The sequence below is a fragment of the Andrographis paniculata genome, unplaced genomic scaffold (genome assembly GCF_009805555.1).
Source record: "Andrographis paniculata isolate CXL003 unplaced genomic scaffold, ASM980555v1 Contig11END, whole genome shotgun sequence".
NCBI lineage: Eukaryota > Viridiplantae > Streptophyta > Magnoliopsida > Lamiales > Acanthaceae > Andrographis > Andrographis paniculata.
This window is the reverse complement of record NW_026137391.1, coordinates 3184196-3196940: the sequence shown is the minus strand read 5'-3', so window position 1 is coordinate 3196940 and position 12745 is coordinate 3184196. Positions and strand designations below refer to the sequence as shown.

Sequence of the window (12745 nt, the reverse complement as noted above, 5' to 3'; positions counted from 1 at the left end):
TCTAACCAGCATTTTCCCCTCCATATGTTGCGGCCGCTACTGTGTCTTCTTTCTTCTTCGATTCAATCTAAGTATATTTGAAGATCTGTCTGTGATTAGATGAGATTATTGATTTATTATATTTTTTTTTTCATTTCGATTCTAATTCATAATTTATTTGTTCTTTGTCTATTTCGATTTAAATCTGTGTATTCTTTTATTTTTTATGATGTTACTTTTGATTTTAAATTTTTTTATTAAGAGAGTTTACGTTATTTATGATTATATTAGAATATAATTTAAAATATATTACGAATTTTAATAATTTTTTGTTTATCTCTCTTTCTTTTTTTTACATATAAAATTAACTTTTATGCTCTATGGAGAAATTTTTAAAAAGAAAAGGTTCAAGTGGAAGCAGTTTCAACAGTCTTTCTCAACCAAAATGTTCTCTATCAACACCATCATAGATAATTGAATAGATCTTACTAATATGGCTGCATTGAGTCCGCGAGAATCATTTTCTATGTTTAATGCATCAAAGTTAGTAAAGTTAAGTACATTCTATCCATATGATTTTAATAATATGGAAATAAATTTATTGGAGCGTGAACTTAACATCTACTACGAGACTATGCTTCGAAATGAAAATTTTACTAACTTAGATGGTATCACCAGGCTTGCTAGATTGATGGTGCAAACAAGAAAACACATTTCATATCCACATGTCTTTCGATTGTTGAAGCTAGCTTTGGTTTTACCAACCGCAACAACAACAGTTAAAAGATGTTGTTCTGCTATGGAACTTGTGAAGTCAGATTTGCGCAATCAGATGGCTGATGATTTTTCGAATGATTTGCTGATTTGTGCTATAGAGAAGGAAACATTTGTTAATGTTTCGAATGAAGTCGTAATTAATCGCTTCCAAAGCATGAAACTCACCAAGAACAGTTATAGAATGTAAATTGTTCGTATGTTTTTTTATTTTAATATAATAAAAACTTTTAATTTTTTTATTTTAAAATTTATATATTGTGTCACCAGTAAATAATTTTTCTAGATCCGCCTCTGGATCCATAGGTGGACAACATCGATCCGCTCCAAATTTCATACTAAACAGACCTGGCTTTGTGCGGCTCTACCAAAGTTCTTTTCCCGGCGATTAGAATGACAAATTAAGACCCAACCTTTGGTTATGATCGACCTTAGATGAACATGTCTCAATGCAGAAGTCGGCACATTATTTCAAGCCTAGACACTCATTGTAATCCGCACAAGGAAAGAGAGTTTGGGCTTGGGTTTGGATTAGAGGATTTGGGCCGAGTCTGGTGGAAGGAGTGGATCAACTATTGTATTTATCGAGGAACTCGTTAAATTAGGTTTCAAACGGCCAAAATTTCCAACATAGATCCCATCTTATTCTTACGTTTCCATCTTAATTTCTACAATATTATAATATTTTGATATATTATTCTCAATTTTCTTGCAATTTATTTCTCTAGATCCCCCTTTCGTTTATTTCCAAATCATTGATGCAAGATCGAATTTGAATATTTTGTTCAATAAGCTGAAAAATTCATCCCGACTATCCAACCTGTCAAACTCAATCGCACGTCGAAAGTGAATTTTTGAACGAGAACAAACACCATCTAAGATAAGTATATGTAAATACTGTTGCTAATGTACATATAACTTTGCTATTCTGGATCTTTTATGATGTGTTTCTTCAGTTCCGATTTCGGCCAAAATATTGTGTAAACACTGTGTACAGTGCCGATTGCACCAAATCGGGGCTGCCGTGGTCTAAAGCTGACAATTACTACAGTTGCAGCTTTACTTGTAATTTTTTTTTTACTTTCTTTTTTAAAAACTTTTAATCCTTACTCACTGGCCGTGCAAGAACCAATGCATTCATTTATTTTATATTTATAATAGTTATATTTTAATAAAATTTATACAATATATATGTCATTTCGTAAACAATAATTTTTTTTTATAATACAAATAAATAAAAAATTATAATATTTATATTTTACTAAAATATGTACAATATATAAGTCATTTCATAAAAATTAAAATTTTCTACAATAAAAATAAATAAAAATATAAAAATATATACATAGATATAATATAAATTTATACTCAAATTATACTCTTATTAATTTTAAAAATTTAAATTTAATATACATTTATATTATTATATTTATGACACATTTAAATTTAATATATATTTATATTATTATATTTATTACCCGTTAAATCAATACATATCAAAAGTTTCAAAATACAAGCCAAATCTACAAACAAAAGAACACAAATATTCAACTCATCTTAAAATTCTAATTAAACTACAAAATTTTCGAAACCACCCTTAAAAACACATCCTTAGGTCTTTTGATTTATTACTTTCACAATATATAGCAAAACCCAAATGAAAAATAATAATAAAAAAAAATAATAACAAAAGAAGAATAATATCCACACAACTATAAAACTTAAGTATTCCATATTCCAATTCAAAATAATGCGAAAAAACTTATACATAGCATGTGACGTGGAGTCCAGCCAATTTATATATGTCATGTGACTATTAAATGGGAGCTTAATAATTATGATGGGTCGGAGCCCCGATTGGACACCGGGTGTATCGAATATAGACGTTACGCATCCCGTAACGGCTACTTCCCACTTTAATTCAAATCATTCCATTCCCAACTCAATTCATCATCCCTTTATTCTTCTTCTTCTTCCCTGTTGCTCCTTTCTTCTTGGGACTTAGTAGATCGATTCATCTCTGATTTCTCTCCATCAACCAAGAAAAGGATCTTTCCTTTCTTTTTCTTCGTCTTAATTTCTCTGTAATTGTTGTGTAAATTTCAGAAATCTCGTAAGGTTTTGCGATTTTCGCAAAATAAGATTTGAGTTTTTTTTGCATCGGAGAGGGTTGATTGAGAGAGAGAGAGAAAAAACCCTAGGTCATTGTTGCAATGGCCCCTACGCCTACCCCGAAGTCGAATCACTCGACGCCTTGGTCGAAATCGAACGCAGTGCATCAGCAATCGCGGACTCCTCAGTCGAAGATCCGCCTAAATTTCACCAAAGAAAGCTCCGCCGAGCACCCGGTGGAAGTGATCGGAAGAATAAGGGATCATCCGGAGCAGAAAATCAAGCACAACACGAATCCGTCGGCCTTGCAGATCAACGGCGATGGAAAATCCGTGAGGGTGAAGACGGAAATAGGGTACAGGGATTTTACCCTAGATGGAGTCTCGGCTTCGGAGGAAGAAGATCTCGAATGTTTCTACAGAAAGTTCGTGGAGGCGAGAATCAGCGGCGTCAAACTAGGGCAGAATTGCACAATAATGATGTATGGTCCGACAGGGTCCGGCAAGAGCCACACGATGTTCGGGTGCTCGACGCAGCAGGGGATTGTCTACAGGTCGTTGAAGGACATTTTGGGCGGCGAAGGCACCGAGAAAGTAGGCCTGGGAACATTTGTGCAGGTCACTGTTCTGGAGATCTACAACGAAGAGATATACGATCTGCTCTCATCAGGCAATGCTGGTGGTGGATTTAGTCTTGGATGGCCTAGAGCTGGCTCTGCTTCTAAGGTAGATAGATATAGATTCTTCTTCACTTTCTGCAAATTAACTGTATGTAGTTTATGTGGAAATGATTATTCTGTTCATATGCATACATTGCACAGCTTGATTTTGCAGCTGGAACCTTGATTTTTAGTGGTTTTACTTAAGGTTTCTATCAGTTTAAGTGAATTTTAGCCTAGCTTGTTAATTAATGGCCAACTGACTAAGCATTGATTCTTTGATATTACAGGCAAAGCTGGAAGTTATGGGTAAGAAAGCCAAAAATGCAACCTATATTTCAGGAAATGAAGCTGGTAAAATTCTCAAGGAGATACAGAAAGTAGAGAAGAGAAGGATTGTAAAAAGTACACTATGTAATGAAAGAAGTTCCAGAAGCCATTGCATGGTATCGATCTTCTTCGAAACCCTTAATGGTTTTGTTAGTTCTTCTGTATGTATTCTCTTTTATATTTGTCTGCCTTTTCTCTTGCAGATAATTCTTGATGTTCCGACAGTTGGGGGCAGGCTAATGCTTGTGGACATGGCAGGTTCAGAAAACATCGAACAAGCCGGACAAAATGGTTTTGAAGCAAAAATGCAGGTAAGGTTTCCTTAGATATATGTCAAAAGGGAAGTCCACTACATTACACATGTTTTTTTCCTCCAACTGTTTCAATTCTCAAGTTATTAATCATGTTACAAATAATTGCAGACTGCGAAGATTAACCAAGGGAATATAGCACTGAAGAGAGTGGTTGAATCGATCGCGAATGGTGATTCTCACGTGCCATTCAGAGATAGCAAGCTAACCATGCTACTCCAGGTTTATGTTGTTCCAGCATAGGATAGTGTGTATTCTACTATACAATCCTTTGTTGGTTTTTGAAACTGGTGTGAAATTTCAAACAGGACTCGTTCGAGGATGACAAGTCGAAGATCTTGATGATTCTTTGTGCTAGTCCAGATCCAAAGGAATTGCACAAGACTATTGCTACCTTGGAATACGGTGCTAAAGCTAAATGTATTGTTCGAGGTCCTCAAACACCAGTTAAGGATGAAGACTCATCGTCAGCTGTTCTTTTGGGTTCGAGGATTGCAGCCCTTGACCAGTTTATCAGCAAGTTACAGTTGGAGAACAAGCTAAGGGAGAAAGAGTGCAACGAGGCTCAGAAAGAGCTTAAGAAGAAGGAACAAGAAGTTTCTGCATTGAGGGCTAAGCTTGCAATAGCAGAAGGGAACCGAAAGGAAGGGAGCGAGGAAGAGATAAATTTGATAGTAAAAGAGCGAACGTCTAAACTCAAATCCGAACTAGAGAAGAAGGTACAAGAATGCCAGCAAATGGCGAATGAATATGTCGAGATGGAAAGGAGGAAGATGGAAGAAAGGATGATTCAGCAGCAGCAAGAAGTTGAAATGTTGAGGCGGCGGCTGGCAGAGATCGAATCTGAACTTAATCAGACAAGAGCCGGGAGAGCCTCAGTAGACATGGAGGGAAGCAGGTTCGCAAAAAAGCTGTTGGAGGTGTGCTCTGAGGAGTCGGATATGGTTAAGTCCATGGATTTGGTCCAGTCCATCGACATGGATATGAAAGTGCTTCCGAAGACAGAAGTTTATGGATCTTCTTGCACTGTTTCGGGCTATCCCTACACGAATAATGTCTGTGAAGGAATCATAGGATTGCCAGGAAAAGCATCCTTGACCACTGTGTATGAGGAGGATGAAAACGAATCCGAGGAAGACAGAGAGAATCTTTCGGAGGAAGAAGTGCAGAAGGAGGTGATAGAAGAGAAAAAGATAACAATTGCACCTCAAGTTTCTCATCCAAACATTGAAAAGTCCGACTACTTTAATGACACAGCAAAGATCAGAGGTTCATTAGTCTTATACGACGACGAGCCTGAAAATGCTGTTGATGCTCCAGCTTCTCGTGAACTAAGGATTCAAAATATTTTCACTCTATGCGGGAATTACAGAGAACTCTCTCAGAGCAATAGCAGCACAGAAGCACCTGCTAAAACAATATCAGACGTAGATGAAAAATCCGAGGTTCATCAGAGTATTTCCAGAGATGCACCTGAGATTGAAACTTCGAAGGTCGAAGCCTCTGATCATGTCGAAGTATATGTAAAATGGGAAGCATCGAAAGAGAACCCCGGAAAATTTATCACCACATTGAAGATTTCAAAAGATTCGACTCTTGCAGACCTACGAAAGGCAATAGAGATCAATCTTGGTAGTAATCAGCAAGCTTTCACTTTCCTTGTTCTCGGGGTATGTATATGCTCTACTGCAGAATTTTATTTTGTCATCTGTTTTATTGGTATTTTCTTACACGTGCGAAATCATAGGACCCGTCGGGTGCCCCTGTGCCTAAGGAGAAAGAAGCCACAATGTCTGCAACTGCGCTTCCCGTCTGCAACAGCCAATTACAGGGCCATCTAGCTTGTCTGCGCCCGGTGAAGAGAATTCAGTCTCCCGGTCATCTACCATTCAGTTCCTTGGAGAACATGCTGGGAAACACCCCGAATTCGCAAAGGAAGAGCAATGATTGCTACTCACCCAAGGTAACTCAGCACATTAATTCGACACCTTTTATTGCTCTGTGAAGACAGATTGATTGTGTTTTGTGTTATATAGTTAGAACTTCCTGTAAAAGTATATGCGCCGACTATGACATATGTATTGTGTTTGGAGGAGTGGTGTGTCTGTCTAATGTGCACAGCTGAGTGAGTATGTTATCTGTAGTTATGTACTCCTTGTGCATGTTCTTCTATTAATGATTGTTGGTTCGATTGTTTTTGTCGTAAATTGAAGATTCTGCATCAGAATGTTGTCTGAAAGCTGGAAGAATGCATACTAAAACTACATTAACTTTAGATTCATTACAAAGTAGTAGTAAATGAGACTGCGCCGATAGTATTGGAAACTTAGGATCGAAATGAAAAGATGTGACAAAGAATATAGTGAAAATGTAGGATGGATATCTATTAGAAGTCGGAATTTCTTCAGGAACACTTCATTTCATCTAGTCCACTACTTGCCTGCACAACCCAACCACAGATTCTTGGAATCAAATAGAAAATTGAAGAGGAAATTGCAGCAGATAGGAAAGCAAGCTTACCAGATAGTTGTGGATCTCTGCGAGGACGGGGGAGAATTCTGCGCAGAGCTTGTTCATATCTTGGAAGACATTCTCTTCTGGCCCTAACACCTCCAAAAACTTGTTCCTGTCCGGAACAAGCTTCATGGCGACCTTTGTGTGTTTTTTATAAGTTAGTTATTCTGATACATACATATATGAAAATTGTTGAATGACGGGCGGTTGTTACCGAGAAGCTTGAGCTAGCGAGCCAGCCGTGCCATTTCTTCAAGGTGGTGGCGTAGGCATCGTTGCAGCACTGGGACATGGACCAGTCTTGGTGCTCGCACAGGTTGCGGAACAGCTGCACTAAGAAATCCATTGCTCTGCCGCAAACCAACCAACCGGTGGAAAAGGAATGAATGAACGAGTGAGTGAATATAGATGTAGATATAGATATAGATATACATGTACCTTGTTAGCCAGAGCAGTCCATTGGTGCAGCTGGATGAGCCTTTAGCGGTGTTAGCTTCCACCTCGGCTTTCACCAAGCTATACAGCAACTTGAATCTCGTCGGATCCGTATCATACTTAGATTCCAGCCTCTGCCAAACAAACAAACAAACACATATCTATCTATGGATAGAGGGAAGGATGTAATCCTTGAATACATACATGGATCAAGCAATTCTTTATTAATTAGATCGATCGATCTTACTTACGGATATGTTCCCGCCAATGTCAGCCTTGACGATGGTCATTGCAGCCCCAAATTTATCTGTGAATGAGAATTAATTAATTAATTAAAATCGAAAAAAATGAACAAGAAAGGAAAGAAAGAAAGGTGATAAATATAATATAATATATAACCTAAGAGAGGCAAAATATGTTTGCAGACATCCAAGAAAGGTTTGGTCTGGAAATCGCCACGGCCATCGGTTTGTTGGGTTCTTACAAGCTTCAGTCCCTCCAGACACGGCACAAACACTGTTCTTGTTTCTTTATTTGCTGTTGCCATTTCTCGATCTTCTCTTCTGCAATTGATTGGATGGATGATCAATGAAAACAAGAGAATGAATGAATATAATATAATATAATATAATATTGTTATTATTATTACTTAATTTGGATTGTCAAAATCAATGATCTATATATTGGATTATTTGCATTGCATCAAAATGATTATTTATCTATTCATTTATTTTATATGATCACGATCTGAAGAATAATGTGTGCTTGTTTTGTTTATATATGATTTATTAGAAGACTAGAAATTAATTAATTAATTAATTAAAAACAATGGTTATGGAATGGAGGCTAGCAGTAGTGGTTGGTGGGTGGTGAGTTAATAAGTTTAACTGATTTTCAAATAGCATGGCTGGCTACACCTTCGGATAAGGATTTCCAGCCAATGTAGCAGAGTACGTACTACTCCTAATTAAATATATCTGCGACTCTTTTGTGTATCTATCTCTCTACGGCTTTTCTTTATTTTTTGTTTCTTTTTTAAATAAATATTGATTGAGAATGGCAATTACACCTAATATTTTAAATATATTATATTTTAAAAAAATAGATATTCTATTATGAATAGTACAATAAAAGGAAAAACAAAAAAAAAAAAATACGAATGCAACCATATATTATAATTTTAAAAATTTGTTCAATGTGTGACAGTAAAATAATTATTTTATACTGTATAAGTAAGATGCGACCTCGTGTCATTTATTAATTAATAGTTTAAATATAATAAAATTAATAATATATTTAATAATAATAATAAATTTAGTCTAGTCAAATTAAAAGTTGTTTAAAACCACTTTATTATTATCCACGTTGATAGAACTTGAGGTAAGGATCCAACTCATCGTCTCAATCAGAAATCATCTCATCGTCCCAACCAGAAGATCCATAATGGTTTCCAACCAAGATCAATGTATAAGTATATTGCATATTTAATTGATTTTGTGAGAATCATAAAGTTGAAGGTCTGCGAATTAATCAATTTTATTTTATTTTAAATTTACAGTAAAAATATGTATTGATATAATATTTTTAATGTATTTTTTAAATGTAATATACTAAATAAAAAATTAAGTATTTAATTTAATATTGTTTGAATTATATATATATTTAAATAATAAAGTCAATATCAAAATCTCACTAAGTAATTTTTATTTTTTTATTTTTTAAGTTTTATTTCTTTCTTAACAAAGTTAACTGTAGGATGTGGAATATTAAGGGTGTGTTTCTTCTGCCTAGTATTTGCACAATAAACCAGCCCAAATCTGAGTTGTCTGGTTTTGGGGCAGCCGTTGATACATGTTTTTTTTTTTTTTCATATAATTTAAATTAAAAATATAAATTAAATTTTTTATAATATGTATAATTTAATAAAATATATACAATATATTTAACTACAGATACATAAAAATTTAAAAATATATGTGTAAATATAATATAAATTTATAATTAAATTATACAAATTAATACACGTTTATATTATTATATTCATCACCATCAAATAAATATACGTCAAAATTTCTTAAACTCAACCTAAACTTAAACACAAAAGAAAACACATAAATTCAAATAAAAATCAAACTCAATTTTCCCAAACCCGCAAGACACACACCCTAAGATGTATTTAGATATATTTTCAAATATTATTGAAAATTTGAAAAATAATAGGAATACTAAAAGAATTCAATGAAAATTATTGGTTCCTGTTTGAGTTTAGATTTGTAATTTGAATTTGAATTTAAATAATAATTTAAAATTATAAAAAAAAGTATATTTTTATTAAAAATTATGGGGTTGAATAATACTTATTTATATTTGAACTTAAAATAAAACAAACCCTATATATACTACTCCCTCTGTCAAATTTCTATTGTTCTAAAGTATATTTGGACGGTTTTTTTTAGGTGATTGTCTTTTTATTATTATTTGACAAATTTTCCGTTAATTGTATGATAGAAATTAAAAGTAATAAATAAATGAAAGATAAAAACGTAAAATTTGTGTTTAAAATAAAAAATAAAATAGGACAATAATTGTTGGATATCCCAAATAAAAAAAATAGTACATTAATTTATAGACGGATGGAGTATAATATAAATAAAGATTAGGTTAATATATACTCCATCCGTCCCATGTAATATGGGTGTATTACTGTAGACACGGGAATTTAGGTAAAGTATAATTAGTAAGTAATTAAGAAGTTCATTAGTAAAAATAATTATTATTTAGTAAAAATAATTATAGATTAACATTAAGATAAATAAATAGTTTAATTAAAATTAAAAAAATTATAAAATTTAAAATTTAAAATGCGATTAAAGTATATAATTATATTTTCAAAAATAGAAAGGACAAGTTATGTGGGACGGACGAAAATAGAAAATAGGAATAAATTATGTGGGACGGAGGAAGTATTATAATAATACATTTTTTATGTTATATCCTTAGGTCAGGTTCGATTCTATTATGGTACATATATTTGCATAGCATATATGGTAATTACTAATTTGCATAATGAGCAGCACTAACTCGGTTTTGCTACGAGATTTATTGGTACCAAGTACAAAATTATGATTAAAATTTATTTTAAAGAACTTTTATCCGATTAATTTACCGTAAAGTAATTTTTTAAATGAGTTCATTTCTAAAAATCTAATTTATTCAAGATTTTAAAGAGGTTTTTTCACTTTAATTTTATTTATTTTATATTTATCCTTAAAAATTAATAATTTATTTCATATTTGTCTCCAGGTCCACTTGCCACACATGATTCGCCTAGTGTGACTTGCTTTATCAAGCCTAGTTTGCAGGGTATTAGGTTCCGCCGGAAATTTTACCAAGTGCGCACTTTCGGATAGCGACTACGAGTTTCCACGTTATCAAAAATATATGTATATATAATTTTATTGTAGTATTTATTAACTATTTTTAATACTCCCTACGTCCGACTCCAAAGGTCCCATTAAGTTTTTGCGTGTGATATTTGAATATTAATTATTATATGAAAATGTAGTACAAATAGGAAAAAATGGCAAAATACTTATATTAGTATCTTATAATAATATTGTAATGATATTTGTACAAAAAATAATAGAAATATGAGGATATTTTTAACGTTAAGTACAATGACGCAAAAAATAAACGAGATCCTTAGAGCCGGACGAAGAAAATATAATTTATTTATTAAATTATAATTTTATTTTTATAAATTTAAAATAATTACTATTATTAATTATTACATATAAATTATTTTATTTTTAAAATATATAAATCTATTAAAATTAAATCCAAATAGAAGAGACAAATATTATTAATTTAGTTATATATATATTTTTATAATATAAATTTTATATTAAAAATAAATAAATTAGAATAAATTAATAAACAATAACTAACATAATAAAAATATAAATACGGAAGATTTATTATTTTATATTTTACACAATTTAAATAAAAATTATTATTATATTTAATAAAAATATTTTTCTCATATCTAAAAAATAAAAACAAATATTTTATAATTTTCAATAATCAATAACAAAAATTCTTAAAAATTCTAAAACAAAATAAACAAAATTGAATATTTTAAATAATAACATATAAATATCTTTAATTGTTATTTTACGTATAAATAGTTAATATCAAACGTAGTTTTATGAAACACTTTAATAAAAAAACTAATGGAATAAGCTAGTCAAATCAGTTAATACAGTTAATAGCTAATTGAATCAGTTAATACAATACCGCTAAAAACTATCAACTAATTGTCAACCGCACCCTAAATATTATTTTTGTCATTGTCAATGTGTGTTTTAATTTATGTGCAAAAAATAGTGTTATTTATGTAATAATAATAATATAAAAATGATGAATGATAGTTTTTGTTAGAAAATTTAATTTAATTTTGTGCTAATGTATCCCATAAACATTGTATTTGATTGTAAATCAAAGTAAGCGATAAGATCAAAAGCATATCAAAATCAGAACCGAAGTTGTTACATTAGAGAATATTACAAGAAAATTGGAGAGATATTACAACATCCACGTGACATTATTTGAAGTAACTAACAAATAGTTTGTTTTGAGCTGAAAAGGTTAGTTGGGGTGTGTCGTGGATTATTGATCAACGAATTTTATTCGAACAATACTTCGTATACAAAATACAAAATATTAATAACATAAACAATTAAATCGAATAAACCCAAATTAACTAAGTCGAACCGAAATGAAATTAAACACATAATATCAAAGGCATATTCTGGAAATTAAAGCAAACACAAACAAAAATGACCCAAAAATTAACGAAAGTAATTGAATTAAGTTCCTTCATGTTCGTATATGTTTCTCTCTTTGTGAATCTGAGTCCAAATTGGACGAATGACAACAGCGGATTTGATCGTCTTCTTGGGAGGATAGACCTGATGAACAGCAACAGATTGTCGGCGACGGCGACTTCTCATCCGATCGTCATCTCTGGTGGACTTTGATCTTCTTCGATTTTTTCCGGCGATTTTCGGCTCAGTTCATGGTGCGAAAATGGCCCGATATAACCACGCCTCAATGTGGAGGTCGACGCTTCACTCTAAGCCACGACATCCAACGGAATCGGCACTCGGAAAGGTTTCTCACTCACCATAATTCACTCGTGGTTCTCTTCTCTCCCTCTCCTCTCAAATTGTTTTTTCTCACTGAAACTAACTCTCTTTTGGTTAGGCTTTGGATATATGGGTTTGGATTTACAGGAATTGGACCGATTCGGTGGGGCGGGTTAAGGAGTAGCCCAACTTATTTTTATTTATCGAGGGACTTGTCTAGTTAGGTCTCGAACGGCCAAAATTCTTAACATACTCCACCTAGTTTGGCCGTGATTTAACCAAATCTCAAAATACATATTTACTAGATATAGACTTACCTTGCACCAATGGATTTCATCACCGCCTTTTGTCCCTCGTTGTATCAACGAACAAATGTTAACACAGACAAAATATAGTACACATAGATCTTAACATGCATCTAGATAGCTCACATAGCAACCTAGCATAGAATGAACACAAGCTACTAACAATCCAACAACATACAT

At 32.6% G+C, this 12745-nt stretch overlaps 2 protein-coding genes across 3 annotated transcripts; one reads left to right on the top strand and one right to left on the bottom strand.

Moving 5' to 3' along the window:
- The first annotated feature begins 2719 nt into the window (after nucleotides 1-2719).
- Nucleotides 2720-6371, top strand: LOC127247398 (kinesin-like protein KIN-10A). Its single transcript, XM_051269230.1, has 6 exons — nucleotides 2720-3590; nucleotides 3814-3969; nucleotides 4057-4164; nucleotides 4276-4386; nucleotides 4473-5834; nucleotides 5912-6371. The coding sequence occupies exons 1-6, from the start codon at nucleotides 2967-2969 to the stop codon at nucleotides 6167-6169; spliced, it is 2619 nt and encodes an 872-aa protein (XP_051125187.1). The 5' UTR covers nucleotides 2720-2966; the 3' UTR covers nucleotides 6170-6371.
- A 6-nt stretch (nucleotides 6372-6377) lies between these two features.
- On the bottom strand, nucleotides 6378-7777 carry LOC127247409 (glycolipid transfer protein 1-like). Of its 2 annotated transcripts, XM_051269246.1 has the most exons (7): nucleotides 7763-7777; nucleotides 7513-7676; nucleotides 7365-7420; nucleotides 7117-7247; nucleotides 6893-7028; nucleotides 6685-6816; nucleotides 6378-6604 (listed from the first exon to the last, which is right to left on the bottom strand). In XM_051269246.1, exons 2-7 carry the CDS (start codon nucleotides 7658-7660, stop codon nucleotides 6569-6571), a joined length of 639 nt encoding a protein of 212 aa, XP_051125203.1. In that variant the 5' UTR covers nucleotides 7661-7676; nucleotides 7763-7777; the 3' UTR covers nucleotides 6378-6568. The 2 variants fall into 2 exon arrangements, with proteins under 2 accessions (XP_051125203.1, XP_051125196.1); XM_051269239.1 differs by lacking the exon at nucleotides 7763-7777 and having other exon boundaries at nucleotides 7513-7719.
- Nucleotides 7778-12745: the final 4968 nt, after the last annotated feature.